Below are 26,580 nucleotides of genomic sequence, written 5' to 3'. Positions count from 1 at the left end.
CCCAAGTTTCTTTCCCATGATTTTCGACCTATAACAACAACCATTTTAAAACAGTTCAGTGTTTCTTTGGCCCCTTCCTGCACTTCTCAGGATGGGGCAGGGAATGGGGGTTCCCTGTTAGGAGGGTCAGGTGGTTCTCCCCCAGGGACCTCTTTTCTGGTTGGCACCCTTTCTGCCATGTTTCCCTTCTCTCTCCCATCAGGTTCTTCTCCCTCCCTCTCTCAGATTTTCAAAATCTGTCAGGGAGGAAGGGACAAGTGAACGGAAATTCTGTAACAGTTGCTATGCTTCTTGTTTTTGTTAAAAAAATATTATTCTTGTTCACTTATTCTAATGCAAAAAGGAAGAGCTCCTATTTTAAAAAAAGTTTTCCTGCTGTGAGAACCTAAACCAAGATGAATATAAACATTCAAGGTTTCTCTGTACAGGTATCAAAAGTGCTGAATGCCTTTGATTTGAGTAGCAGCTGTCTTTTACATTTTTAAAAATTCCCCATGCTATAGTGGTCAAAAGAACAAATTCCAGAGGCTGAGAGGAAAACACATCACACATCACTACGACGGCGCTTTATCTTCACAGCCCGTGAAGGTTCAAGTTTGAAAGCCAGGGCAAACAGTACTGACTCTGGGGGATGAGAGCATCCAGCACCTTCCAAAGGGGTCAGAACTGCGGCAACTTCTGCTCCGGATGCCCATCTACCACCAGCACATTTGCATAAAGATAAAAATACCTTGAAATAAACATCAAGGACACCTTGAAAGGAACAGCTTGAGTGGAGTGTATGTCTGAGGCATAAAGGGCGAGCCCGGTCTCTGTGGGGAGGGTAGGCGGGATGGAGGAGTTGAGCCTAAGTATAGGTGCCTCAGTCCTTTGCATCTTAGACACTAGCTGGGAGGGGCCCTCCCTTTTGTGCAGGTAACGTCGCAGGTTGGGTTCTCACAGAAGTAGGCTCCAGCATGGAGATTAGGCTGTTTACTGGGGTGTATCCTTGGGATCACTGCCTGTGGGAGGGAGGGAGGGAGGGGCAGAAGTGGGACTTGACCAAAAAAGAAACTGAACTGGATGGCAGCCTGGCAGCCTCCTGCCAACCCCAGGGGAGCTCTGGACCTTTAATGGTCTGTCACAGTTGTGCTGTGTTGGGCCCAAATGGCCAGGCTCTGTCTCTCCTCCCCAGTCACTGGACGCAGGTCATCTAGGAAGGTGGAGATCTTAGGCTACGTGGCTCTCTGCAGCAGAGGCAATGCCGGAGGACCTGAGAGCCTAAGGTGTCTTCTAGCAGGTAGGGCCACAACTCCCTTCTGGAAGGGGCACTGGGGCAGTGCATCTCCATGTCTACTAGACAGTTCTCTGAACCACCTCACAGAGGTCCAGAGGACGGTGCCCAACCCCCTTCCTACAGTCCCACAAAGACATGTGACTCGCCCAAGGTCACATGGCAGTCACTTGCACGACATGGCCTATGATAGGATCTAATGCTTCCTAGGCCATAGCTCTTTCCACAAGGCCCCATGAACATAATCAGGCAGAATGTGGAGGAAACCAAGGTCCCTCGATTTTTATTTTTCTTGAGAGACTTCTTAACCCTTTTGATTTTAACTCGAGGGAAAGAATTCAGTCAGACTGAATACAGCAGCTTAAGTATCCTGGGGTGAGGCAAATCACTCATAAGAGACTGTACTGGTAAAATACAGACTTTTAAAAATCAAAAAAGGCTAAAGTCGTTCCATAATCCTCAGTACTGGATAACTTAAGCTGCTCACTTCATTTCGAGAATCTACATCACTCCCAGGGCCACAATGAGAATCTAACTTATTCTATATTTCCTCGCAGGTCAACTTTAAGTAATTCCTCTCTCTTTTTCAGAATCTATACAACTGACCCTCTTCCAGCCATGGCCCTTGTCCATGGCCACTTCTCTCCCTTCAGTATTAAGTTTTGTGGACTAAGCCTTCAGAGCATAAAATATGAACTAAAACCAGATAACCTCGTCATTTCCTAATCCAAAACAGCATGTTTTATTTGTTTTTTAATTTGGTATTATCAAGTGGAAAGAGATGCTTTTGTCACATTTTATCGTACGTATTCCATTTTTCATGGGTATAAAATTTCCTATTGCACCCAGCCTCCCAACCATAATGTCTCCCACCTCAGAGGTTTTCAAACCATTTTCAGGCCAAGAGCTATCAAAAGGGGCACAGCAGGCAACAGATTTTTCACTCTGGTTCTTTGTACTTGATGGAACCAAAGAAATAAAAACCAACTATGCTTCTGTAACATTGAAAATGATGAGGTTGTATCTAGTTTTGTCCATATCATATAATCTATAGGCTTAGTCTGCACAACAGGATACTTCTAAAGCAAAGGGTATTGACTGCCCACTTCCTTATTCCAACATTTAAGTAAGAATCTCATTCATTCATTTACTTATTTATTCATTTTGAGTTAGCCTGAACTCATTTGATCCCAAAATCTTGAGTGAAAAGTTGGCATCAAGTCTTTGGGGAGACAGCATTCAGAGAACGTTCCAAGAGATTACATGAAGTTGTTTGTTGTAAGGGGCTACCATAGTCTACTCATTGGTTTTTGTTTTTGTTTTGCATTAAAGTGGGAAGAAAACGTAGAAATTAGCAAATTGGGATATATTACGAGTGAATCTGTAACCCCTGACTGCTAGCTTCAGTTAGATCACTGATGTAGAAAACCATGTAGATGGGTCTCCAGTTAAGCAAGTATGTATCTACGCAGAAGAGGGGGAAGGTGATGGGCTTCTGCTCCCCTTACCTGCTCAAGCATCAGCTCTCTTAACCGTGCAATTTTCTCTCCATCTTCAGGGTGACTTAAGATATATTCTTTGACAAAGAATGCCTAGTAAGAGAAGGATTAGTCAGTTTACTTCAGGAGAGTTACAAAGGAAGTGAAAGACACCGTTGTTGTTTTTTAAAGCCATCTTTAAAGAAATGATACCATTATACTCCACTTTTGGGGGGCAGACATAATGACTCTGAGTACGGTCAGCTGGTCAGATGGGAATATAAGGAAATGATTGTTAACAGGAGATCAGAAATTGTATAAACTTTGTATCTTTGGTAAAACAAATAGCAAATCCAAATCAATAAGCTTTGTGACATTACATCCTAAAATAAACTGCCTTAAGACTCAGAATGATCAAGATGGTGGCCTCACCTTCCAAGCTACTGTACCTTTCTGTTTAAAACTAAGACAGCAGATGAAAAATCCACTTAAAGTATCTTCTAAACAAGATCAAATTTTTTTATGTCCAAGAACCACTCTTTGCTCAGGGAAATGGGTTTAGGTAGACATTTATTAAACAATCCCGATACCCTAACTTCTTTTATTCATCCAAGAAAACACACACACACACACACACACACTTTTATCCTCAAAATATCACATTTTGGGAAACAGAGTAAGTGTGTATCACAAAAGACTGTATGTTTGCTCTATCTAACAAAGAAATCTAGTTGTGTTAATTGTAGCCCTATGATAGCAGGCTGATGTGATGTGTGCATATTTTGAAAAAAGATTTCTGAAACCTTAAGAAATCACATATGAAAACTTTCAAACGAAAATACCTAATCCTCACCTCTTGATACCTGGAAACTCCACCATTAACCGCAGCATCTATAACTCCATTCAGGCACATGGTCAGGGGATTAATATTCTGCATCTGTCTTGTCTGACACTGACTAATCAGAGTCTTCAGCTGCTGATTCTTATTTTCCAATACTTCAATTGCATTTTCAAGAGGACTCATTTCTACCTGAGAACAAATGAGCATAAATATATATTGGATTTTGTGACATTCAAGAAGAAAGACAAGGGACTTCCCTGGCGGTCCAGTGGTTAAGACTTCACGCTTCCACTGAATGGGGCACAGGTTCAACCCCTGGTCAGGGAACTAAGATCCTGTATCCTGCATGCCGTGAAGTATGGCCAAAAAAAAAAAAAAAAAAGAAAGAAAGAAAAGAAAAAAAGAAGAAAGACAAATTAGATTATCCATGTTCTGAATTATCTGTGCTCCCCCTTGGCTCCCATCAATATCTCTACCAGGGGCCATAGTAGAATAGACAAGGATGTGGAAGACAAATTAGCTGTTTGTAAGGTCTGGGAAGAGAAGGTGATTATATTCATTGGTTGAAATGTGGTTTAGATAATCAGCACTCATCAATTACATATTAGCACTGCAACAATCAATTTAAACCTTAAAAGAAAATTCAAGCATGTCTTTTAAAACTTGTTTTTCTTTTCTTTTGAAGGCTAAGTGTTCAAGGGCCCTGCATATTATTAGCGCCTTTCTAGATACTTAATGCAAAGTACCACAGGAGATACAAAGATGCATTTACAGATCCTCTGATGTCAAGAAGATTTCAGCCTAGTTGGGAAGATGGAACATATGCCCATATGAACCCCATATGCATATATAACAGCACCATAAGGTGGCACAGGATGCCACACAGTTGGGATTTATAGAAAATAAGATAATCATATATGCCGCAGGATCTATTTGTTGAAGGAGAGCCAAATAGAATCATAATGACTTAACAATTCTCGGTTATGGGAGGCCTAATTGTGAAAATGATGAAAGTGCTCTTCAAATGTGTAGCACTGTGACTGTTATTGTCACTGACGTTCTCTTTGAAGAGAAGGTCTGCTAAGCTCTGAGCTGTACAATAATTCAAGCTTACTGTAAGCACATTTCAATACTGGTTCTTTCAGTTAAGGAAATAGAGTTTTTAAAGGTCACTTAGATCATCTTAAACCAACACTGAAAAGTACTAGAATCATTTGACTATGTCAAAATTAAGAATATACATTCATCAAAGGATACAATAAAGGAGAAGGAAAGATAAACCAGAAAGCAGAAGATATTTGTAACATGTAAAACTGTCAAAGAGCCTATGTCCAGAATATATAAAGAACCCTTATACACCATTAAGAGAAAGGCAAACAGCCGAATTAAAAATAGGCAAAAAAAGTAGCCACTTTACAAAGGAAGAAACCCAAATGACCAGTAAACATATGAAAAGTGTTGAACCTCATCTGTGATCAAAGAAGTGAAAAGTAATACCACAATGACATACTATTAAGCACTCACCAGTATGGCAAAAATAAATATAACACTAGCAAATGAGAGTGAGAATGTGAGCAACTGAATCTCTCAATTTCTGCTGTTGGAAGTTCAAATTGGTTCAATCACTTTGGAAAACAGTTTGGGATTATGTATTAAAGATGAAGATATCTATATATTATATTTTATGATCCAGCAATTCTACTCCTAGGCATATATCTGAGGAAAAGTATCTGTGTACATGTGTACCAGGAAACATGTACAAAAGTGTTCATAATCATCTCCAAAATCTGTATGTCCATCAAGAATAGAATGCATAAGCATATTGTAGTATACAATGGAATACTTTACAGCAATGAAAACAAACAAGTCACATATAATAACATGGACTAATGTTACAAATAATACTGAGCAACAGATGCAAGTTACAATAGAATATATACAGTATGACACTGTTATACAGGCATACCTCATTTTATTGTACTTTGCTTTATTGTGCTTCACAGATACTGTGTTGTTTTACAAATTGAGGGTTCACAGAACCCTCTGTTGAATAAGGCTACTGGCCTCGTTTTTTTCAACAGCATTTGCTCACTTTATGTCTCTGTGTCACATTCTGATAATTCTCACAATATTTCAAACTTTTTCATTATTATATTTGTTATGGTGATCTGTGATCAATGGTCTTTGATCTTGCTATTGCAATTGCTTTGGCATTTTTTTAGCAATATTTTTAAACTAAGGTATGTACATTTTTTTTTAGACATAATGCTGTTACACACAGTACACTGCAGTATAGTATAAACATCACTTTTATATGCACTGGGACACCAACAAATCTGTGTGACTTGCTTTATTGCGGTGGTCTAGAACTGAACCCGCACCATCTCCAAGGTACGCCTGTTCAAAACCAGGCAAAACTAAACTGACTTGTTTAAAGAGGCATATACAGGTAATAAACGAAGCAAGGGAATGGATACCATAAAAGTTATGATAAGGGAGGCAGTAGTAATTGGGAAAGGATACACGGGAGGCCTATAGGGTGCTACTGGCAATGTTCTGTTTCTTTACCTGAGTGGTGGTAAACAGGATTTTATTTTCCAATTATTTAGGACATTAAACTTTTGTCTTATGATCACAAAAGCTAAATCATAAGGAAGAAGTCTGAGAGCTCTGATGAACTGAAAGTTAAAAAGTGAACAAAACATCTTAGAAACAGAAAGTAGAACAGTGGTTGCCAGGTGCTGGGGGGAGGGGGAAAGGGAAATTGTTGTTCAATGGATGGTGCACAACAGCGTGCTATAGTTAATACCACTGTACTATACAGTCAAAAGTGGTTATGATGGTGACTTTTGTGTATTTTTGACCACAACTAAAAAAATTCATGCTCAACATTATAGATTCAAATGTTATTAATACGAAGGAATTTAAAAAATAAACAAAATACAATAAACACAGACAAAAGACAAATAATAACTTGGGAAAATATTTCCAACATATATTTCAGCTGAATTATTAATATATCTCAAATACTGAAGAAAACTACACAAAGAATATAATCAGTGCATTCGCAAAAAAAGACTCAATAAATATATGAAAACATATCATCTCCACTAGCACTCAACAAATGCCAAAAAAAAAATCAACCCTACTGTGATCATTTTTGATCTATTATTTGGAAATTTTAAAATAATATTCAACAGCCACTGCTTAAGAGAATGCTGGGAAAATGGTTATTCCCAAGAACAGCTGTATACTCCAGACAGGGCATAAACTGATACATGCCATTGCTGATCAATGAATCAAAGGTTATACTGTGGACCCTTTGATAGCTCAATTCACTTCTAGGGAAATTATTCTAAGGAGATGATTAAAGAAGTGTGCAAAGAATAATGTGTAAAAATGTTCATCAAGGAATTATTTTCCTTTATTCCCAGTTTGTGATCCTTAATTCCCATTTACCACTAAAAAGAATCAGGAGTCATTGGAGAAATGGTTGCTTTTGGGTCTGGGGCAGGATTGTACAAGTGAGCCTGGACTACCCAGCCATACCAGTAAGCAAGGAAGGCAGCTGGAGGAAGGCATTAGAGCAGCTGGCCTGTGGTCCACTTACTCTCTTTACTGGAGGGATGTCCTTGGGGAACAGAAAAGAAAGCAGGTGACCTGGTCTTATCTCCTTGTCAATTGAACCTTCAAATAAAAAGACTAAGACTAACTGCTAGGAGGAAGAGATGGTATCTATGGAATGCCCTTAGCAGGAAGTCCCCAGCTAAAGGATTGCTTACAGTAAATAAACCCAGAGTCCATAAGGCACACGTCCCTAGAGAATGTCCCAGAGAAGTTTGATAACTCTCTGGAGTATAAAATGGAATATTTCACAATTTAAATTTCATAATTGAAACGTGCCCTTTGTATGAGGAACTCTGTGAACTTCACTTAGACACTCTGTCTCTTAATCAGGATTATTACTGATGTGGAGAAGAAGGATGTGGAGGACAAGACTTGAGGTCTCAGATGTCTCTCTGGTTCATCTGAGCCTCCTGATTGCCTGAAAGTTATTAGTAAAGCTTGATGCTGATTCCTATGCTTGATCTGACAATCCGGTCCTGTGTGTTAGCTCAGTAACAAAGACAACTTGGATACTGTCAAAAAGACTGAGGAACCAATTTGAAGAGGCTCCCAATGGGCAAAATGGAACAATTTGAAAAATAATAAGAGTCATAATTGCAATGGATTGAAACAAAACAAATACGTTTAAATCCATGAGTTACTACTGATACTAAAACCCAAACTAACCAAACAAAACCCTCTTTGGTCACTTTTATAGGGTGTTAGGGAACCAAATTATTATTTTGAAAACTGGTAGGGGAATTCCATGGTGGTCCAGCAGTTAGGATTCTGCACTTTCACTGCTGAGGGTGCCCTCTGTATGAGGAACCAGGGTTCAATCCCTGGTCGGGGAACTAAGATCCCACAAGCTGCGTGGTGTGGGGGGAAAAAAAAAGAAACCATGAAAACTGGTAAATAAAAGGAAAGAATAGAGCATTATCGTTCCTTTCCTATACCTTAGGGTAATCCAATCGGTGATGAGGGCATGTTTCTCTTTACACAAGTATTCCAATCAACAAACAAAGAAAGAACGATGAAATATCACCATTTTGTAACCCTTAAGAGATGACTGGATGGGGGCAACGAGTATCACTGGCTGCCAGCCAGAGCATATAACACCACCCATGAAGTAGTCTTGCAAAAAATGAAAAAATAAAAAATGAAAACAAAACAACATCTTATCAAGCTTCTAGATCTAACTGCTAATTTACAAAAAAAAAAATAGGAACAAAGAAACATATTAAATGATCCCACTGATTCACAGTCTGCAAAATCCATACTTAAGGAAACACTTCAGGATAAACAACCTGGATTCTTTAACAAAAAAACTGCAAGGAAAAAAAATTAATACGGGGGAACCTACAGATCAAATGGGATCTAGGAGGTATTTCAACCAATTTCAATGTGTGGCCCTTATTTGGGACCAGATTCAAACAACAGATGACAAAAAACAAACAAAAACCTATAAAATAAAGACTTGGAGAACTGTGAATAAACTGGATTTTTATGATCATGGAATTATTGTTAAAATTTTTAGATGGAATAATGGTATTATGGTTATGTTTTTGGTTAATATACAGACTAAAATATTCTTACATAGCTGAAATGATGTCTGAGATTTACTTCAAAATAAGCCAGTGTGAAAGGGAATGGAGGGAGGTGTAGATGAAACAAAATTGGCCTTTTTGATAGCTGGTGAAATAAAATGATGGGTAAACCAGGTTTATTATATAGCTTCTCTATTTTTATTTGATATAACTTTAGTTTAAAAAGGACACTGGGGCTGTGTACAGAAGTGACTGCAGCAGGGGGAGGGCAGAAGGGCACAAGGTGACCTCTTACACTACTGCAGAAATCAGGCACTAGATGGCACTATCAGTAGGGAGGTGAGGGGTGGTCGGATTCTGGGTAATTTTGAAAGTATCGTAGAGCCACACGATTTTCTGATGGATATGATGTGAAGTGTGATGATATTGTCATTATCTTTAGAGTTTAAAAAATCATTATTTGTACATTCTATTTTATAGCTTTTTCATCTTGTTTAAAAATTTTTAAATAAGCTTACTTTTTAATCAAAAAAATAAATACCCTGTTTGTTTTGAAAACAATAAAAACAATTACTGAGGAAACAATTGTTCAAAGGCATTATCATCTTTGAAAGAATGGGAGAATATGTTCAACAGTATGTTCTGGGGTTACGATTTAGAGAATAAAGGCCCACAGTCTCATCTGAAATCTTTGCTGCTACATGTTTTCAGAACTCAGAATATTTCTGATTTTAGAAAGGTAACATAGGGTGCATATAGTATATTATGTAATCCTCAAGATGTGGAAACATCTTTTGGTATTCAGAATCTTTTAGATTCTGGCATGGCACATAAGGAATTTCAATTCAGTGTGGCATATATGTATTGAGTACCTACTCTGTGCCCAGATCTTCAGGACCTTCCACACTAGGAATTAAAGCAGTAAACCAGCTTTAATAGAAGGTGGGGACAGGCCAGGCAGTGGGAATAAGAGAAAGACATGAGGTTGTCAGAATATAAGATTGCATATTCTAATAAAGTAGGCAGCTGATGTTTGAAAGGTTGTGTTTAGTAATGCTCCTTTAATCATTATCAGCATGCTGCTTTTTATTAGAGGGGTGTATGTGTGTGTGTATATAATATTTCCAAGGTTAGGAACATTGGTGTCACAGAATTTAATGCTCTGGGTAGTAAGTAGCTGACAAAGCTCTCTGAATCATTAATGCAGCATGGATGACTAAGAACATTTCTGTGGGTTGGGCCCATGCCATTCAGCAGGAAGCATAACAATAAGACTTTCTGAGCACTGAATTCAGCAGCCTCTCCTCTTCCACGAAGGCCGCAGGGTCCACCATGTAAGTAACCAGCTTTGTGGACCCTTGACTCAGACCTGACAAGAACACAACCACACTGATGTAATCTGCTGGATTGAGTTCAATTTGTTAAGGGAGCTGTATGAATTTTTCCGCCCAGCAAAATGAAAATGCCATTAAATCCTTAGCGTGATTGAACAGGATAAGCTGAGGGTGGTTTCAATGCTTAGAGAGACTTCAGGTAGGATAAGCCATTCTTGGAAGACAATTTGGGCAAGAACTGCTCTTTCTTATTCAAGGACAGAGTGGGCTTGTTACTTAAAAAAAGGAAGGGGTTAAATGATATTTTCACAATTGGCACATTTTCTATCAGCCAGAGGACAGTGGCTGGCCCCAGACACAATGGATATACCAAGGGTGGGAGAAGGGACGCTTGAGATTGCAGGGCTGTGGTTGACAGCAAGGTGCTGGCAGCTTGAAGAGCAGCCCAGGCACAGGGCGGGGTCTCACTCCAGATGTGACTGCCTTAGGCAACCGCTCTCTCTGTTTCCACAGCTGGGGACTGGAGCTGGGAGGCGTGCTTTACAACCCGAAGGCTTCTTGGGTGCTCTGGTTTCCAGGTTCTATAATGACACCCGCTGATTTCTCCACTGGTGCCCAGGGAGACCAACACAGCAGCATGCCTTCTACTGTGAACTGTGACAGCGCGGACTTACTGTGTGTCAGATACTGTGCTGGGGCTTGACACTGGCTTCGTGTTGCCTATAAGGCTAGGAGTGATAAACATAACTGGCTTTGGAGTCAGAAAAATCTGGGTTCGAGTTTATCCTCTTTCAATGTCTTGCTATGGAACCTCTGGCAAAGGCTTTTAACCTCTTGTCAAAACGTGTGAAAATGGGGATAAGAATACATACCTCAGATATGGAGAAATGAGAACCCTAGTCCACTGCTGGTGGGAATGTAAATTGGTTCAATCACCTTGGAAAATAGTATGGAGGTTCCTCAAAAGACTAAAAGCAGAACCACCATATGATCCAGCAATGCCACTCCTAGCTATATAGCCAAAGAAAATGAAAATACTAATTCAAAAAGATAATGCACCTCAATATTCACAGCAGCATTGTGTACAACAGCCAAGATATACAAGCAATCCGAGTGTCTAGCCACAGATGAATGCATAGAGAAGATTTGAGATACACACACACACACACACACACACACACACAATGGAATATTACTGAGCCACAGAAAAGAATGAAATTCTGCCATTTGCAACAATGTGGATGGCCCTAGAGGGTATTATACTTAGTGAAATAAGTCAGACAGAGAAAGACAAATACTCTGTTACCACTTATATGTGGAATCTGAAAGTAAAATAAATGAATGTGTATAACAAAACAAACAAAAAAGAATACATACCTCGTAGCTTTGGTATGGTGATTAAATAAGTTAATGTGGATAACTTTCTTCCAGTGGCCTGGCACTGAAGGTAAGCAGTGAAGGTCACATAGAGTAGTTAGGAGAGCTGGAATTCCAGTTCTTCTAACTCAAGGGCCCGAGGTGTTGACATGCTGCAGTCATAGCTATTTTTGAGGAATCCCTCTGGCTGGCTGGGCTAGGTCAATGGTAATGTTCTCCTTCCAGCTTTGGTCATAGCGGTCAATAAATATCACAAACATTCACTAACTTACTATGAGTGTTTCCAGGGACTTCAAGTCCAAAGCAGAAGCAATAAATATACAGCCTGACACCAGGTGAGCAACTGTGATGAGAAAGTTCTTGAGAATAAGCTCTGATCCTTACCACTTCACGCTTCTCCACTTCAAACCAGCGGGAAATTCCGGGTAAACTCTGCACCAAGTATAATGATGTTCTCTCCACCCAGAGACTCTACGAAATACAAAACAAATTAAGTCCCTAAGTTACCTTTCTTTCTAGTTACTGAGCTATGACTAATGTTTGCCGTTCAGTTTTATCAAGTTTTCGGTTTTTGTCAGCTTTTCTTTAGTATTCATTCCAGCACTTTGGCAACCCCTTTGCACTCAGGAAGCTATCACAGTAAGACACACTGAAGCTTATGTAAATTTCATTGTATATCATCTGAAACTTTTTTCTGTGTAGAATAAATCATCTACTCCAGACAGCAAGCTTGAAAATATAAAAACAGGTCATCACATTATTTTGTTTACTATTTCCTCTAAGTTTCTAATTTAAACTCTCTCCACTTTGCAAGGGGTCTAGCCATTTTTATTTGGAAGAGCTAAGTAGTAGTATCAGCTATTCGACACGGGATTAGAATAACAGAATCCTCAAGGAGGAAAGGACTTTAGGAATCACATAGCCTGATCTTTCTGTTTTAAAGATGACAACACTAAGTCTCCAAGAGGCATGTGACCTGCTCAAAGCTACATTCCCGTCACCTGTAGAGCTGCCCCTAGGACCCCTGCACTAGAACTTCCGACTTCTCCATTGCTACAGGCACTGTGCCACGTTTTCTCGTGCCGACATTCACTGCTGTGATCCAGGAGGATCTGTATTTAAGGGCCAGGGCTCCCCTGGCCAGGATGAGCACCCCCGTGACACGTGAAACCATGACTGCCTTTGGTAAGAGCTGCTGTTGACGACGACTTTCTCTTTTGTCAACCAGGCTTCTGGAGGCTTCTGCATCTCTGCCTCATGTTTCTTACTTAAACAAAGCGTACTCCTGTGTGGATAATAAACTTGATGAAATTCCTGAAACAGTGCCATTTATTCAACAACAACAACAAATGGAAGGATTTCTTTGTGCCAGCCAAGACCTACTGCAATGAATAGGGCAGAGGCCTGGTGACAGGGGCCCCCGCGTGCTCTGCTGGTGACAGGGGGGTAAGCAGATCAAGAAGGGTTCAGGGAGAAGAGAAAGGAATGCTCCAGGTGCTGGGGGAAAACAGAGGAGAAAGCAGGCGTGCCCAGCATCCTGTGGGAGGAGGACAGCGCTTCTCAGAGGAGGTGACACGTGAGCAGAATTTTGAAGAGTGAGTAGGAGTTTGCCAGGCAGAGAGCGGGGGAGACGGTGCAGGCAGCAGGAAGCAGCAGGCGCAGAGACGCGAGCGGCTTGTGAAAGGGCATGGCAGGAGATGGAGGGAGAAGCTGGGTGCTGCAGGAGCTGACGGCGAGGGTGGGTGAGTGGGCTGCGGCGGAGATGAGGCTTCTGCAAGGGCAGTTTGGAGCCAGATGCTGAGGGCTGTGAGCACAGGAGGAAGCAGCCAGATTTATTTATTTATTTTAGGAGGGTTGCTACAACACTGATAAATATTTAACGTGATGGCCAAGAGGAAATGTGGTGCAGCGGAAGAAGCAATGGAGACGGCATCAGAAGGTGCGGGTTCTAGTGCAGGGTCTGGGGTAGTTAGAACGCCACTCTGAACAAGTCATCTGTCCAACTCTGGTGGATCTTGGACTTTTTACCTACTGGAAACTTGCAATGAAAACTATATTATACATTAATGATCTTTAATTGGTTTTGGAAGGCCAAAAGAAAAATTAAGGTATCCAAAAGGATTAGAAAATGGTCATGGATCTTTTCAATAACATCCTAGTGCTATTTTCCAGTGGTTTCCTGGCCTTGATATTTAACCTGTCAACCTCCTTGCCCAAAGGACTATGCTTTGCTCAGTCCCATCATAACACTGCAAAACTATCCAGCTTTCCCTCTGATCACTTGGCTGTGAGCAACTCCTGAAGTTACTGCTGGGAGAACTGGGGACTGACACTTAGGCAGGGGTGACAAGGCAAGTTCACATCAGACAATCATAGCTGATAGGAGAACATTTCCCAGCTTAAGCAGAGATGCTGTGATGAAAGAAGCTAAGCCAAGTCACCCACAATCCTACATTCATTTTACATTCTCTGTTTAGGGGGAAATACTGACTAACTGGCTATCTGTATGGTCTCACTTTGTCACTGTTATCAAGGAAAGAGCAGATTATAATTTATCGGTGGAACAATCTTGCCCCTTTCCCCCAGGGTGGCTGTGAGAAACCTTGCCCTTTCCGGCTGAGAGAGAATTAGCAAGGCATATCGGAACTACTGAGGATGGAGAACTCAACCCATGCAAACAGTCTATGGTTTGTTTTTATTCTGGGTCCTCTCAGAAGTCCTAGTTACACACCATTCTGATAAGAAAATGCAGCAAAAGATAGCACAGGACTCTCCCACTGCACCAGCAGGCTCCCCAGTGGTTCTGTCTCAGAATCCCCTTTCCCTTCAGTATCCTTTACTCACGGCAGTCTCTTGTAACTGAGAATAAATATCCTGAGGTTCCCACAGTTGGTTAAACATGAATGAATGAGAGGACTGAGATGAACCATGAGAGCTCAAAAACTGGACCGAGGACCACTGCCATTAGAATTGTCATAAACTTCAGGGCTTCCTCTATGACCCAATGAGTCAGAATTCCTGGGCTAAGAAATCTGCTTGATTAGAAAGCACCCCATGTCACCCTGTTACATGGTAGAGTTTGAGAACAACTAGACCACATGATTTCTGGTCCCTTATAGCTTTATCACTTGACTCTATTCTGAGTAAATATTTATCAAGCATTTTGCCCCCAGGAGTTCACAGTCTATCTGAGGAAACCGCGTGTCATAAGAACGGCCTAGTACCTTGAATTCATTCTCTTTATCTTTAGTGCCTTTGTGAAATGGTCTGTCGTAGCGGAATTTCCAGATGTGATTCACTTTATAGAAACTTTTGATGTTGTCCGGGACACCCTCTCTCTGCAGGACCTCCTGGCTCTCCGGGATGGGAGTCACGGCGTATATCTGCAAATCTAGGATTCAAGAGTCAAGGAGGGAACCTGACTTGGCAAACTCTGTGGAAGTCTGGCTCGAGCTGAGCTGTGGCAGAGAGAAGAGGATAGGAAACAATCTGGTGTTTCTATTTGGAGCCAAGTCAAAACTGCCAAGAAGGTACCAAGAACTCGGTTCATAGCAAATCACCTCTCAAACTACAAGCCTTAAAGTAGTTTTACATAGGTCATTCTGACAAAGTATCAGTTTGAAATTTCTATGTCCTGGGAATTTATTTATCATTGATTTTTTTTTCTTTTTGGTTGGGGGTGGGTAGGAATGGCTTTGATCTCACATACTCAGGATTGTTTTAATTTTAATCCTTGGTCATGAGACACTCATCTTTAGTGCACATATGGTCTTTTTAAAATTTGTTTGTTTGTAAAACAATGTACAAATACCCATGCAACCAAAGACAGTAACCAGTACTGAGAGTAACTCATATGCTCCTGTCTCCAGCCTTCCCACATTTGTGGTATCCACCCTCTCAAATCTTGTATTGATAAGCAGAGTGTTTAGTTGTAGTTGATACTTTTAAAAACTACTTTAAAGGCTATCATATTTATTTGTATGTTTACCTTCTTCTCTTATTCAAAGAAGGATAGCAAAATTTTTTCCTTACATAACTTCTTGCTTCTGGTGCATTTAAGTTTCTACTTTGAAATGGCATCTGTAATTTTCAGGGGGAGTTTCTGGTCTTCTTTAAGATCATCAGTTTCAGAAAAAGACAGAGGAATTCAGAAAAGAGTGCTGGGGTGAATTCCCTTTGCCTCTAATGCCTGTGTAATTTCAGTTGCGTTGTTCATGTTTAGACAATGGGAGTGTCAATTATACGGCAATTATTAAATGATGAAGTGCTGTCCAGGATGCCATGGCTAAGAGTCCCTGGAAGATACGGGGGGTAACTCTCTCCCCTTCCATCCAGAATAAAATAGCAAGGGAAAAGGGGGTAATGATATGTCCCAATAAACATAGTGCTATCATTTCCTTGAACTGAATTCAAGTAGTTTCTACAGGGGATGCCAGAGGAAAATTATTCTAAGGGAAATCCCTAAAAAGGAGCTTTAAAAGCAGGGCTGAGATACAGAAAAGTTGTAACTAAAAGGAGGAAAATTCTTTAACAGAATCCTTAAGGGATTTCTCTTCAACTAAATCATGAGAATAACTATCATAATTCTGTCTGGAAGGAGCTAACCTAAAATTAAGATGGTGAGAAAGAGGGAGAGTAAGAACAGAGCTACTGAAAAGGGATCAGTAGTTGAACCACCTGCATGAAAATGTTCTGCAGCTAAAGGCCAGTGCGATCTAACGAATCCAGCCCTTCTAGGTGTGGATACACTGAGCTTCCGCCTGGAAGATGGTCTCGTCGGGCTGGTTGGCGTGCTGCATGGCGATGGCGTGGGGGAACTCGTTCAGCATTCTCTGCTGGAAGGCCTCCAGCCTTTCGTAGTCATGTCCTCGACACACAAACTCTTTATTCTGGAGGTGAAATCAGAAAAAAAAAGTTAGGACCATATAACTGGGTGCTTTAATTACAGAGAGAAGCCAAAATAAATGACACTGGTGGTAACTAAGCATAGGCCCAACATCAATAGACTATAACCAAAAAAATACACTGGAACAGTCTAAAGAATTTACCCAAATATTAAAAATGCAGAGCAAAGGTCATGAGCGTAACTCTCTATTGCTTTTGATAAGTTCCAGTAGCATGCCTCACTCTTCTGGGTTCACCTGCATGAGGTGCAAAAGGGGCGTCTGATTCTCAGAGCACTGAAGCACAAAACAAAGCAATCCTGTTCCCTTCAAATGTTAGTGAACACATGTGTTACAGATTATTTTCATAAACTGGATATCAAAGTTAGGTGGATAAATTCTCAATTTGGAAGAAAGCAAAGGAAGTGCAATCTCTAAAAATACATTTTACTGCATTCTTTCTATAAAGGTCACTGAGATCAGCCTTAACACGTTCATTCCTTGATCCTTCCATATAAAGGAAGACTAGGCCTGTCTGCATTCCAGCTCTCAACAGGGCTGGCACGGGAACCTTCCCTGCCATCCCCAGCTCAGCTCAGCCTTCTGTAGCCAGGAATTCTGTTAACTGGCTGAAGCTAAGATTTGGGACTTTTAAGGTCTTGCTAAATTTTTGTCTGTTTTTGGTTTTGTTCTTACAATATGTATAAACATTCTGTGGTTAGGACTCTCTCTCACTGAGGAAAGAATGGTGAAGGTCATCCTCGATGGAGGCCACAGAGCTGGAAAGATGGGCACGTTTCTAACAAGTGTCTTCATGATTCCGTTATCGACGAGGAACTCTTTCTGACAGTTTAATGATAATGAAATTATAATTGTTGAGCACAGTCATTGACTAGGCTCTCTGCACATACCTTATTTAACCCAAATAAACTTGAGAGGTTGTTACCTCTGCCCCCCATTTTATAATTGGGAACTGAGGATCAAGATCGTTACATACTTTGTATGAGATTTAAGCTCAGGTCTGAGTCCAAGGCCTGAGCTCTCTCTGTTCTGAACATGGCCTGCTACGTCCAGGAAAAACTCCTAGGAGCTACTGAGACCAAGAAAGATTGTGGGATAACGTGCCTTGCAGATCTTTAAGAAATACAGTGATCTGTGGTCTGGGGAGTTAAGGCCCAAGGGTCTCAGTGTTTCTCAGCTCTGTGAGGTTTCTGTGATTGCGTCAAATGCCCCGAGGAAGAACTCTGGGCCAAAGTGAGGAAGTTAGAAACCACCCGTGGGCAGAGGGCTCGGGGTTGCAGCTGAGAAAAAGCAGCTGCAGGCACACAGAGGAAACGACAGCAGGATTGGGTGCTGAGAACCTGCCACAATTCCCCACAAGCCTCTCAATGAATCATGATCCTTTGAAAAACACAAGCTAAGACAGACTCCCTAGAAATTAAGACCCCCCAAACAATCCTATATTTAAAACTTTCTTGATAGAAGTCATACCTTCTGATGCTGTATTATTTGCTTTCTTTCTACTCAAAAGATAATCAACAAGGACCTACTGTATAGCACAGGGAACTCTACTCAATACTCTTTAATAACCTATATGGGAAAAGAATCTGAAAAAGAATAGATATATGTATATGTATAACTGAATCACTTTGATGTACACCTGAAACTAATACAACATTGTAAATCAACTATACTCCAATATAAAATAAACTTCTTTAAAAAAGATAATAAGTTTGTTTGATAAAATAAGACAATACATACCTTCCTGCATCTTACAGAAGTCCCCAAATAAATATCTGAATACTCGAAAAACTGAAACAGTTCTAAAAAAATGCCTATACATCACAACAGTTTGTAAAATCAGGGGAGTTCCTCTAAGCGTAAAGTCATTCAATGGTATTAAGAAATCATTTTGGAATAAACATAAGTTTTGGGTCTGATATTTGAGTTTCTGAGAAATAAAGAGGAATTAAGCATTTCCTCCATCAATGTTTTTTTTTTTTAAACCACAGCTTTACTGAGATGTAGTTCATATACCATAAAATTCACCCTTTTGAAGTATGCAATTCAGTTGCTTTTAGTATATTCACAGAGTTGTGCAACTATCAGCACTATCTAATTTCAGATTATTTCCATTACCTCAAAAAGGAACTCATGCCCATTAGCAGTCACTCCCTAGTTCCCCTCCCCTCAGTCCTTGGCAACCACTAATCTATTTTCTGTTTCCATAGATTTGCCTATTCTGGACATTTCATATAAATGGAATTATATAACATGTGGCCTTTTGTGACTGGCTTCTTTCACTTATAATATTCTCAAGGTTCAACCATTTTGTAGCATATATCATTACCTCATTCCTTTCTTAGTGCTGAATATTCCATTGTATAGCTGTACCATATTTTGTTTATCCATTCATCAGTGGATGGACATTTGGACAGTTTCCTTGTTTTGGCAATTATGAATAATGCTGCTATGAATACTCGTGTACATGTCTTTGTGTGGCTCTATGTTTTCAATTCTCTTGATTATATATACCTAGGAGTAGAATTGCTGGGTCGTATTTATTAATACTTACTTTTTTTTAATCGTCTTTTTTTTTTTTTTTTAAAGGAAATACATACCTGTGGTATAAAGAATTCCCAAATAGTACAGGGCATACAATAAAAAGTAAATCTTTTTCCCATCCTTGACCTCAGTCATTCTCCTTAGACAAATCATTATTTAAACATATTCTATGCATATAAAACATTGTCAATAAAGAACCCATTTTCCATGAGGGTAAAAAAAAACCTACTTTGATCATACAATCATATAAATATATTAATTTATTTGAGCTTTAAATATTTTCTGGAAATTGATCAAACAATGAAAGGAAATTTTTAATGTTGATATTTGTTTTTAAATCAAAGAACAGACTAGAATCTGATTTCCTAAAAAAACGTCTAGCCTCATGATTCCAAAGGGTACAGTGCTCTTTAGAAACCAATAGAGGGTGACCCTTCTCTTTCATTTTGAAGGAAATGCCATTTATTTCTAGAAAAGCTGTTTTCAAAAGAACAGTGATATAGAGATTGATTTATTCCAATTGACTTTTTAACAAAATTCATTTCATTAGCCGATGCAGTCCTCTAATTTGCTAAATTCCCTTTAAAATTATGGCTCCTAAACTGCTTCTGATTTTTAAAAACTTTACACTTTTAATTAACACTAATTGCACATACTAGATAGACATCTAGGATACTTCATAATACACTTGCTAGCTGAATTCAGAATTTGATCAGGGCTACAACACTTTTGTGGGCTGCTTTCTCTATAAAAAATATTAAAAATCATATTGTATGACTCATTTGGTATAAAGACAAATAGATGAATAATAATCTAATGTATAATATACATTATAATATATGCTATAACATTTTCTTTAACCTAAAAGTTCACTTTTTTCTGGGACTTTCCTGGCAGGCCAGTGGTTAGGACTTCACCTTCCAATGCAGGGGGTGTGGGCTCCACCCCTGGTCAGGGAGCTGAGATCCCACATGCCTCATGGCCAAAAAACCAAAACATTAAAAAAAAAAAAAGAAGCAATATTTTAATAAATTCAATAAAGATTTTAAAAATGGTCCACATCAAAAAAAAATCAAAAAAAAAGTTCACTTTTTTCTTCTGATTTTTAAAAGAAATTAAAACAGTTTTATGGGCCATCTAAGAATCATATGGTCTCTAAACACTGTATCTACTGTGCATAATGGATCAGGTAGCCCTGAGTACGATAAGAAAACATCATCTTTGCATGATTTTGAGCCAAGAGAGGAAGGGTATCTGCAGCAGCAGAGTCATGTCTGGACCCTCCTGTGGGGTCTCGGCCCTCTGTGCTGCTCACAGCTCTAGAATGTCCTTCTTTCCCCTCAGAACTTGGACCCAGGCCCTGTGTACTCTGTGGGGGGGTGGCTGATGACAGCCTAGGACCACCATGTCCATTTTCAAGATGTAGTCTTTCAAATTCAGCATGTGTTCTGAGTTTGCCACGATTGTTTATTTGGAATCAAGTTTTCCTTTGCCTTGAGGCAGGTCCATCTGCAGAGCCAACAATGTGACCAGGTACGTCATGTGGCTCCTCTTTAATCCAACAAAGAGATTTTACTTATGTCTGCGTGGCACCCAAATACACGGTCATTTCAATCAGTTAAAGACGATTGATTTGTTATTTGAGCATTTGTTCTATGTAATACTAAATCAATCTTTGCCTATGGTGTTTGGGTATTATATATATATATATGAATAAAGGTTTTATATATATAAAACCTTTATTCTGAAAGGCAGGTTAAGTTAATGATTATTAAAGAAACAATGAAGTCAAATCTTTCTCCTCTCTGTTCGCCTTCAAGTACCCCCATCCTGTATCTATCCATAGGTACTGACAGTTAAAGCAAGGTATTTAGGGCAACACAAATACCAAAATATTTGTATATTGAGATTTAAAGTTTGTAATGAATTCACTCAGTGTTACAAAATTACCCTAGACACTTCTCCTTAGTTGCTTGGGGAGGTGAATTTCCTCTCCCAACCAAAGCTTTTAGGTAAGCAAGTGTAAGTGGGATGTTACTTATCGAAATGTTATATAAGTATTCAAGCACATAAGAGACTACTCGGTACAGTGTGAACAACGGTGAGAATGGAATCAAGTATTTTACTATCCAGTAGGTACCTTAGAAAGTCTGGAAAATTTTCCTTTGTAGAAATAGTTTCTACTAGCAATAAATTGCATCTCTTTGCTGAGTGCCATTTAGCTTTTCACAGAATCGACTAGGCCAAACAATGCTCTTCACGTGATTCTGGAGGAAGAGTTTGCACATAATGTGAAACCGCTATGTTTTCTGCAACTCCAGCCATTTCTCTCGAATGTTAACTCTACGGAAACCGCATTCTGAAGAGAGACTCTCTATCACACAGGGGAAGCAACTGTAATTGCCAGAGACTGCTCATAAGATATAGTAAGCTTAGAAACTTAAGAAGAAAAATCAAATGATTGTTTGAAATCTTGGGAAATTACTCAGAACAAGTCATCCTAAATGAGTGTGTTTGCAAACTACAAAGTTAAAAGAAAATCTCATGACGTTATTTTACCCTGTCTTAAAAGGATAAAATGTCATTCAGATCTTAGTTTGCTTGATTGGGATATCTATATTGGAAGTATAAAAGCAAATTAAATAGTATATTACTTACTCTTAAGAAAAATGGAAATTTTTTCCCATAAAATCCAACTCTGAAGAACTCTGGTTCAAGACGTTGCTGGTCCATAATTTTGTCATACAAAGAGGCTTCCATCATCTAGCAAAGAACAGGGGAAACTTTAATCACTTTATCTCATCTTTTAGCTCTACCACCTTATAGAAGAGGATATTTCTTCTATAAAAAGGAGAACATCATTTTAGTTCAGTTTGCAGAAAAGAAGGTTTGACTCCCTTTCTGTGCTTTAAGGCAGGGATCAGCAAACTTACTCTGTAAATGACCAGATAAAATAAAATATTTTAGGCTTTGCAGGCCACATGGTCCCTGTCACAACTACTCAATTCTGCGAGGCGCACAGGCTGCAGTTTCCTGACCCCTGCTTTAAAGGATCGAGTATATTATTACGTGTTCTCACCAGAGAGAATGATTTCTATGCACCTGGTCTATCGAGGAAATATTTTCTTCACAATAAGATAAAAATGAACATGAACTGTTCGAGGCAAATTCTGGAGAATTCTCGTACTCACCTGTGGACTCGGTTTTCCTGGGCCATGGAAATTTGGGACATTTGGAAGGTGCAACCTCGTACAGGTTGGACAGGGATAAACCAATAAACCAAACCAACGGGGGCCCATAGAGTAAAGTGCTGTCTGGGCTGAAAGCTCTTAAGTGTGTCTTTGACAAGGTTGGAACTACGAAGTACATAAAGCTTATGGTTTCCCATTCATGGTATTATTATCCCCAGGGTTTCCACAGAAAGACTAATATTTCACTTGCAAACATTCCCCCTTCCCCCGCCCCCAGTAACAGCACCCAAAAGAGCAGTTGGCGTGAAGTGCAATGCTTTGGGTTTATAAAAACCTTAGTGACTATGGCACTCAAGGGCTCTAACGGGCAAACACTGTAACCTCGATTCTGTTCCGGGGACAGGATGCCCAGAGAAGCACAACAACATTTTTATATAAAACTGCAGTGCCTGCCAGCGCCAGCATGATGGACTGAAGTTAAAACAAGGCTTTTCCTCCTTGGTTTTGATGTTAGGAGAAATATCGATGAACTGCTGACATGAAATACTACGCCCAAAGTACAGGGCCAGCTCCTGCCAGCTGAAAAAGTCACTTGTGGTGTAAGGGATTTTGAGCCGTTAAAGGTTTATGAGATCATCTCTTAAATTGCTACCTCAGAATTAAAAGGCAACACCATCCTCTTTTTTTTAATGTATGTATAAAAGCTGATGATCCTGTTTTAGAAACCCTGAAGAGCTTAAGTGTTACAAGATGACACCAAGTGTTCATGACTTTAAAGAACAGGACTTGGAGTACCAGAGGGACTTGCACGAATTTGAAAGAAAAGAAGGTATCAAACATTTGTTCAGGGACACAAAATATTAAACTCCTTGGGCTCTTGGGTACTAAGACCTTGGTTTCAGTTTAGCAAATAAAAACATATTTCTGAAGTGAAAAAGATTTGACACCTATAGAAGTTAACCCCCAAATATTTAAAAACGTGTCAGCTAGTCATTTTTACTATTTTGCTGTGCAGATTATGGGACTAAGAATGGTACATTGTTACAGAGATTTGTGTGCAAGTGGCAAGCTCTTCTAATAGTGTGGAGAGTTTCCTCAACAAACTGAAAGTATTTATCTTGGGTTAAATTTTATATTTCATATGTCAGATGTGTTTAGAATAGATCAAGGGCTCCCTTTTTGTATATTAATCAGAAAAATCACACAGACCAACATGTTGTTTCTCTGTATAAATAGAGGGGTATGCTTCAGAGGAAAGGCATCTTTAAAAAGCTTTTCTGCAAGACATATCAAGACCATCACAAAGCTAATTTCATAGCGCCGTATTGGAAAGCTAAGCAAAAAAGGATTCCATAACCCGATTAGGATGCATCCAGGTACCTTACCCTCATCTTGCTCAGGTTTCTATAATCATAATAACTTTCGTACTGCTCTGCAATCTTCCGGCACAAGATGATGCCATTCTCCCAACACTGTGGACAAGTGAATGACATAAATGTTCATGATCTCACAACATTTACTAACTTCCACCCAGAGGTCAGGAGGTGACTGCTTTCAGATGATCAAGCCTTACTTCTTAACCTTTATAGCCTACCCTTAAGGTACCACTGCAATTTTAAGCATGAAAACAGCATGTAATTAACGTGTTAACTATCAAAAATCTTTAGAGTGGGAAATGATAACCCACCACAAGTCATTAACATATGGCACAAAAACAACATTTCCTGGCATCATTTCAAAATTATCATCTTGAAGATGTGGTGTATACACACACACACGCACACACACACGCACACGCACGCACACAATGGAATATTACTCAGCCATCAAAAATAATGAAATAATGCCATTTGTGGAAACACGGATGAACCTAGAGATTATCACTAAAGCAAAGTAAGTCAGACAGAGAAAGACAAATACCATATGATGTCATTTGTATGTGGGATCTAAAATACAACACAGATCAACATATCTACGAAACAAAGACAGACTCACAGACACAGAGAACAGACGTGGTTGCCAAGGGTTTTAGGGGTGGGAGAGGGATGGAGTGGGAGGTTGGGGTTAGCAGATGCAAACTAGTATATATATAGGGGTTGGATAAACAACAAGGTCCTACTGTATAGCACAGGGAACTATATCCAATAGCCTGTGACAAACCACAATGGAAAAGAATATGAAAAAAAATATATGTACAACTGAGTCACTTTGCTGTACCAAAGAAATTAACACACCATTGTAAATCAACTCTACTTCAATAAAATTTTTTTTAAAAAAGTAAATGTATAGGTAAAAAACAAAGAAACAAAATTATCATCTTGAAATAACTGCTGTTCCACAATGGTCAAGGAGACGAATAAACAGGCCCTCAATGCTGGAGTAGGGGGAACTGCCACCGAACCCTAAGGCTCAATTATCCACAACTGGCACAGTGGATTCCTTGTTTGGCCTAATTTCACTCGTAAATTGTGAGGGTTTAACCCAGCTGGTTACTCTAAGGAGAAATGCAGAAATCCTTTGATCTAGCTCAGGTATCGGCAAATTTCTTCACCAAACAGTAAATACTTTAGGTTTTGTGGACCATACAGCCTTTGTCACAACCACTCAACTGCTGTTAAATCATGAAAACACATCTGTATAGACACACATGAGCTTGGCTGGGTTCCAATAAAACTTTATAGACAATGAAAAGGGAATTTCATGTAATTTTCTCATGTCAAATCATTCTTCTTTTGATTTCGTTCAACCAATTAAAAATGTGAAAGTGATTCTTAGATTGTGGGCCGAACAGAAACAGGCAGTGAACCATTTGACCCATGGGCCGTAGTCTCCAAGCCCTGATCCAGCACAAGCTCCTGAGAATGGGCCAAGAGATGCTGCCAGAGGTTTTGTAACAGCTTATCTTAAGGGTGGAAACTTTACTGCAGGAGGGCACAGAGGCATTTCTTTGCTATTAACGTAATGAACGATATGTCAGTGTGGTTTGATAAATAATAGAAGAGGATAGGAAAGAAGCAATTCCCTTGCATCAAATTTTTAGGTGTACCCAATTATGTCTTATAAGAGAACGACAGCCACTGGTTGTATTTTAATTTCCTGTTTAACCTTGGCACTTTGGAAGATATACGTAAATCTAAGACACGTATCACCAAAGCATCCAAGTGTTCAAATCAACCGGGGTCAGATTCACAATTATTTTTCTTCAAGAGCACTGCAAACCCTTGAAGAGAGAGCAGGGGGCAGGGAGGTGATGTGCTGCACTGTCTTATTAGCTCAGGGAGGTTTTAAACACCCCATGGCAACTTTCAGTATATGACGGGATGCCATAAAATGCTGTAAACAAATTTAGTTTCATTTATTTTACCTTAAAAAAAAAGTGGAAGGAGGCAGATTACTACATGCCAATTTGGGGAGCTGAGTGAGGTATGATAATGGCTTTTCAGAAAATAAAATGCCTGGGTGTCAAAACCTCTAGATCAGTGTTTCTCAAGGTGGGGTCCCATGTTCATACACATTGGAATTTCCTGGAGTCCTTGTTAAAATTGCAGAATCCCTTGCCTCAAGCCAGACTTACTTAATCAGAATGTCCAGGAGTAGGGCCTGGGAATCTTAATTTCAATAAACTCTTTGGAGTCTTTAATGCACATTGGAATTCGAGGGCCCCTGCTTGAAGAGGTGGCCATCAATGAACTAGAAATAAAGGAAATGTGACAATCACCTTGGGAGATGCCACGGGTGGGCAGGGCCACCTACCTTGCCTCTGTCAAAGTTCTGGATGATGGCGAGGTGCAGGTGCTCCTTGCGTTGCCATTCTGTCTGCATGGGGTAGGTCAGGAACTCCCGGAGGGGCCGATCAGACCATTCCAGCAGCTCATCATATAACAGGAGAGTATATGCGGCCTCTGAAATTCAAGTGGGAAGGTGATGATCGAGACAGGACCCCAAAGAACCTCCCTTCAAACGGGGCTGGTTTGGGACAAATTGGAGAAAATACTATTCTCTGAATGTCATGATACTAAAGAAAAAAATGTCCAGAATATATGCCACAGAAGGTTAATGAATGATGAGTTCCCCTGGGAGATGGAATTATCAGAGATTTGTGTTTGATCTTTTGGTTCTCTTTATTCTGTCTTTCTCTCCTTCCCTTCTTTTTTTTTCCCCCCATAACGTTCATATGCTACCAGCATAATAAAAATGTTTAAGGGTATCTCTGTAGCTGGTTCAAAGATGTAGGTAGGGGAGACATGCTTTTGTTTGCTAGGAAGTTCACGGGTAAATCCCTTGGAGTGGGACTATGGGCATCTTCCAAAGGGCATGCTTAGGAAGCAAAAAATGATAGCTAAATTCTCCTGGATAATAAAAGGCTGAAAAATCTGAGAGTGGTGCATGTGTGTGTTTGTGTGTTAGGGGGGTCAGGGTACAGGCAGAATTTAGGAGGGGCAAAGCTAGAGAGGAGCTGAGTTCAGAGAAGAAAAATGTTTTAAA

At 39.7% G+C, this 26,580-nt stretch overlaps 1 protein-coding gene across 2 annotated transcripts in view; it reads right to left on the bottom strand.

Annotated features, from left to right (window-relative positions):
- DOCK4 (dedicator of cytokinesis 4) overlaps nucleotides 1–26,580 on the bottom strand; it is a 489,751-nt gene that overhangs the window by 15,064 nt on the left and 448,107 nt on the right. For both annotated transcript variants that reach the window (XM_057550242.1, XM_057550243.1), the window contains exons 36-43: nucleotides 25,849–25,997; nucleotides 23,481–23,567; nucleotides 21,563–21,667; nucleotides 16,204–16,345; nucleotides 14,681–14,847; nucleotides 11,841–11,927; nucleotides 3,605–3,781; nucleotides 2,782–2,865 (exon numbers count right to left, since the gene is read on the bottom strand). In XM_057550242.1, coding sequence (XP_057406225.1) covers nucleotides 2,782–2,865; nucleotides 3,605–3,781; nucleotides 11,841–11,927; nucleotides 14,681–14,847; nucleotides 16,204–16,345; nucleotides 21,563–21,667; nucleotides 23,481–23,567; nucleotides 25,849–25,997 — 998 coding nt within the window. The remainder of the gene's footprint in view (nucleotides 1–2,781; nucleotides 2,866–3,604; nucleotides 3,782–11,840; nucleotides 11,928–14,680; nucleotides 14,848–16,203; nucleotides 16,346–21,562; nucleotides 21,668–23,480; nucleotides 23,568–25,848; nucleotides 25,998–26,580) is intronic.

The sequence above is a fragment of the Balaenoptera acutorostrata genome, chromosome 7 (genome assembly GCF_949987535.1).
Source record: "Balaenoptera acutorostrata chromosome 7, mBalAcu1.1, whole genome shotgun sequence".
Classification (NCBI taxonomy): Eukaryota; Metazoa; Chordata; class Mammalia; order Artiodactyla; family Balaenopteridae; genus Balaenoptera; species Balaenoptera acutorostrata.
Note: the sequence above shows the minus strand (reverse complement) of the source record. Positions and strands in the feature narration are given on the sequence as shown.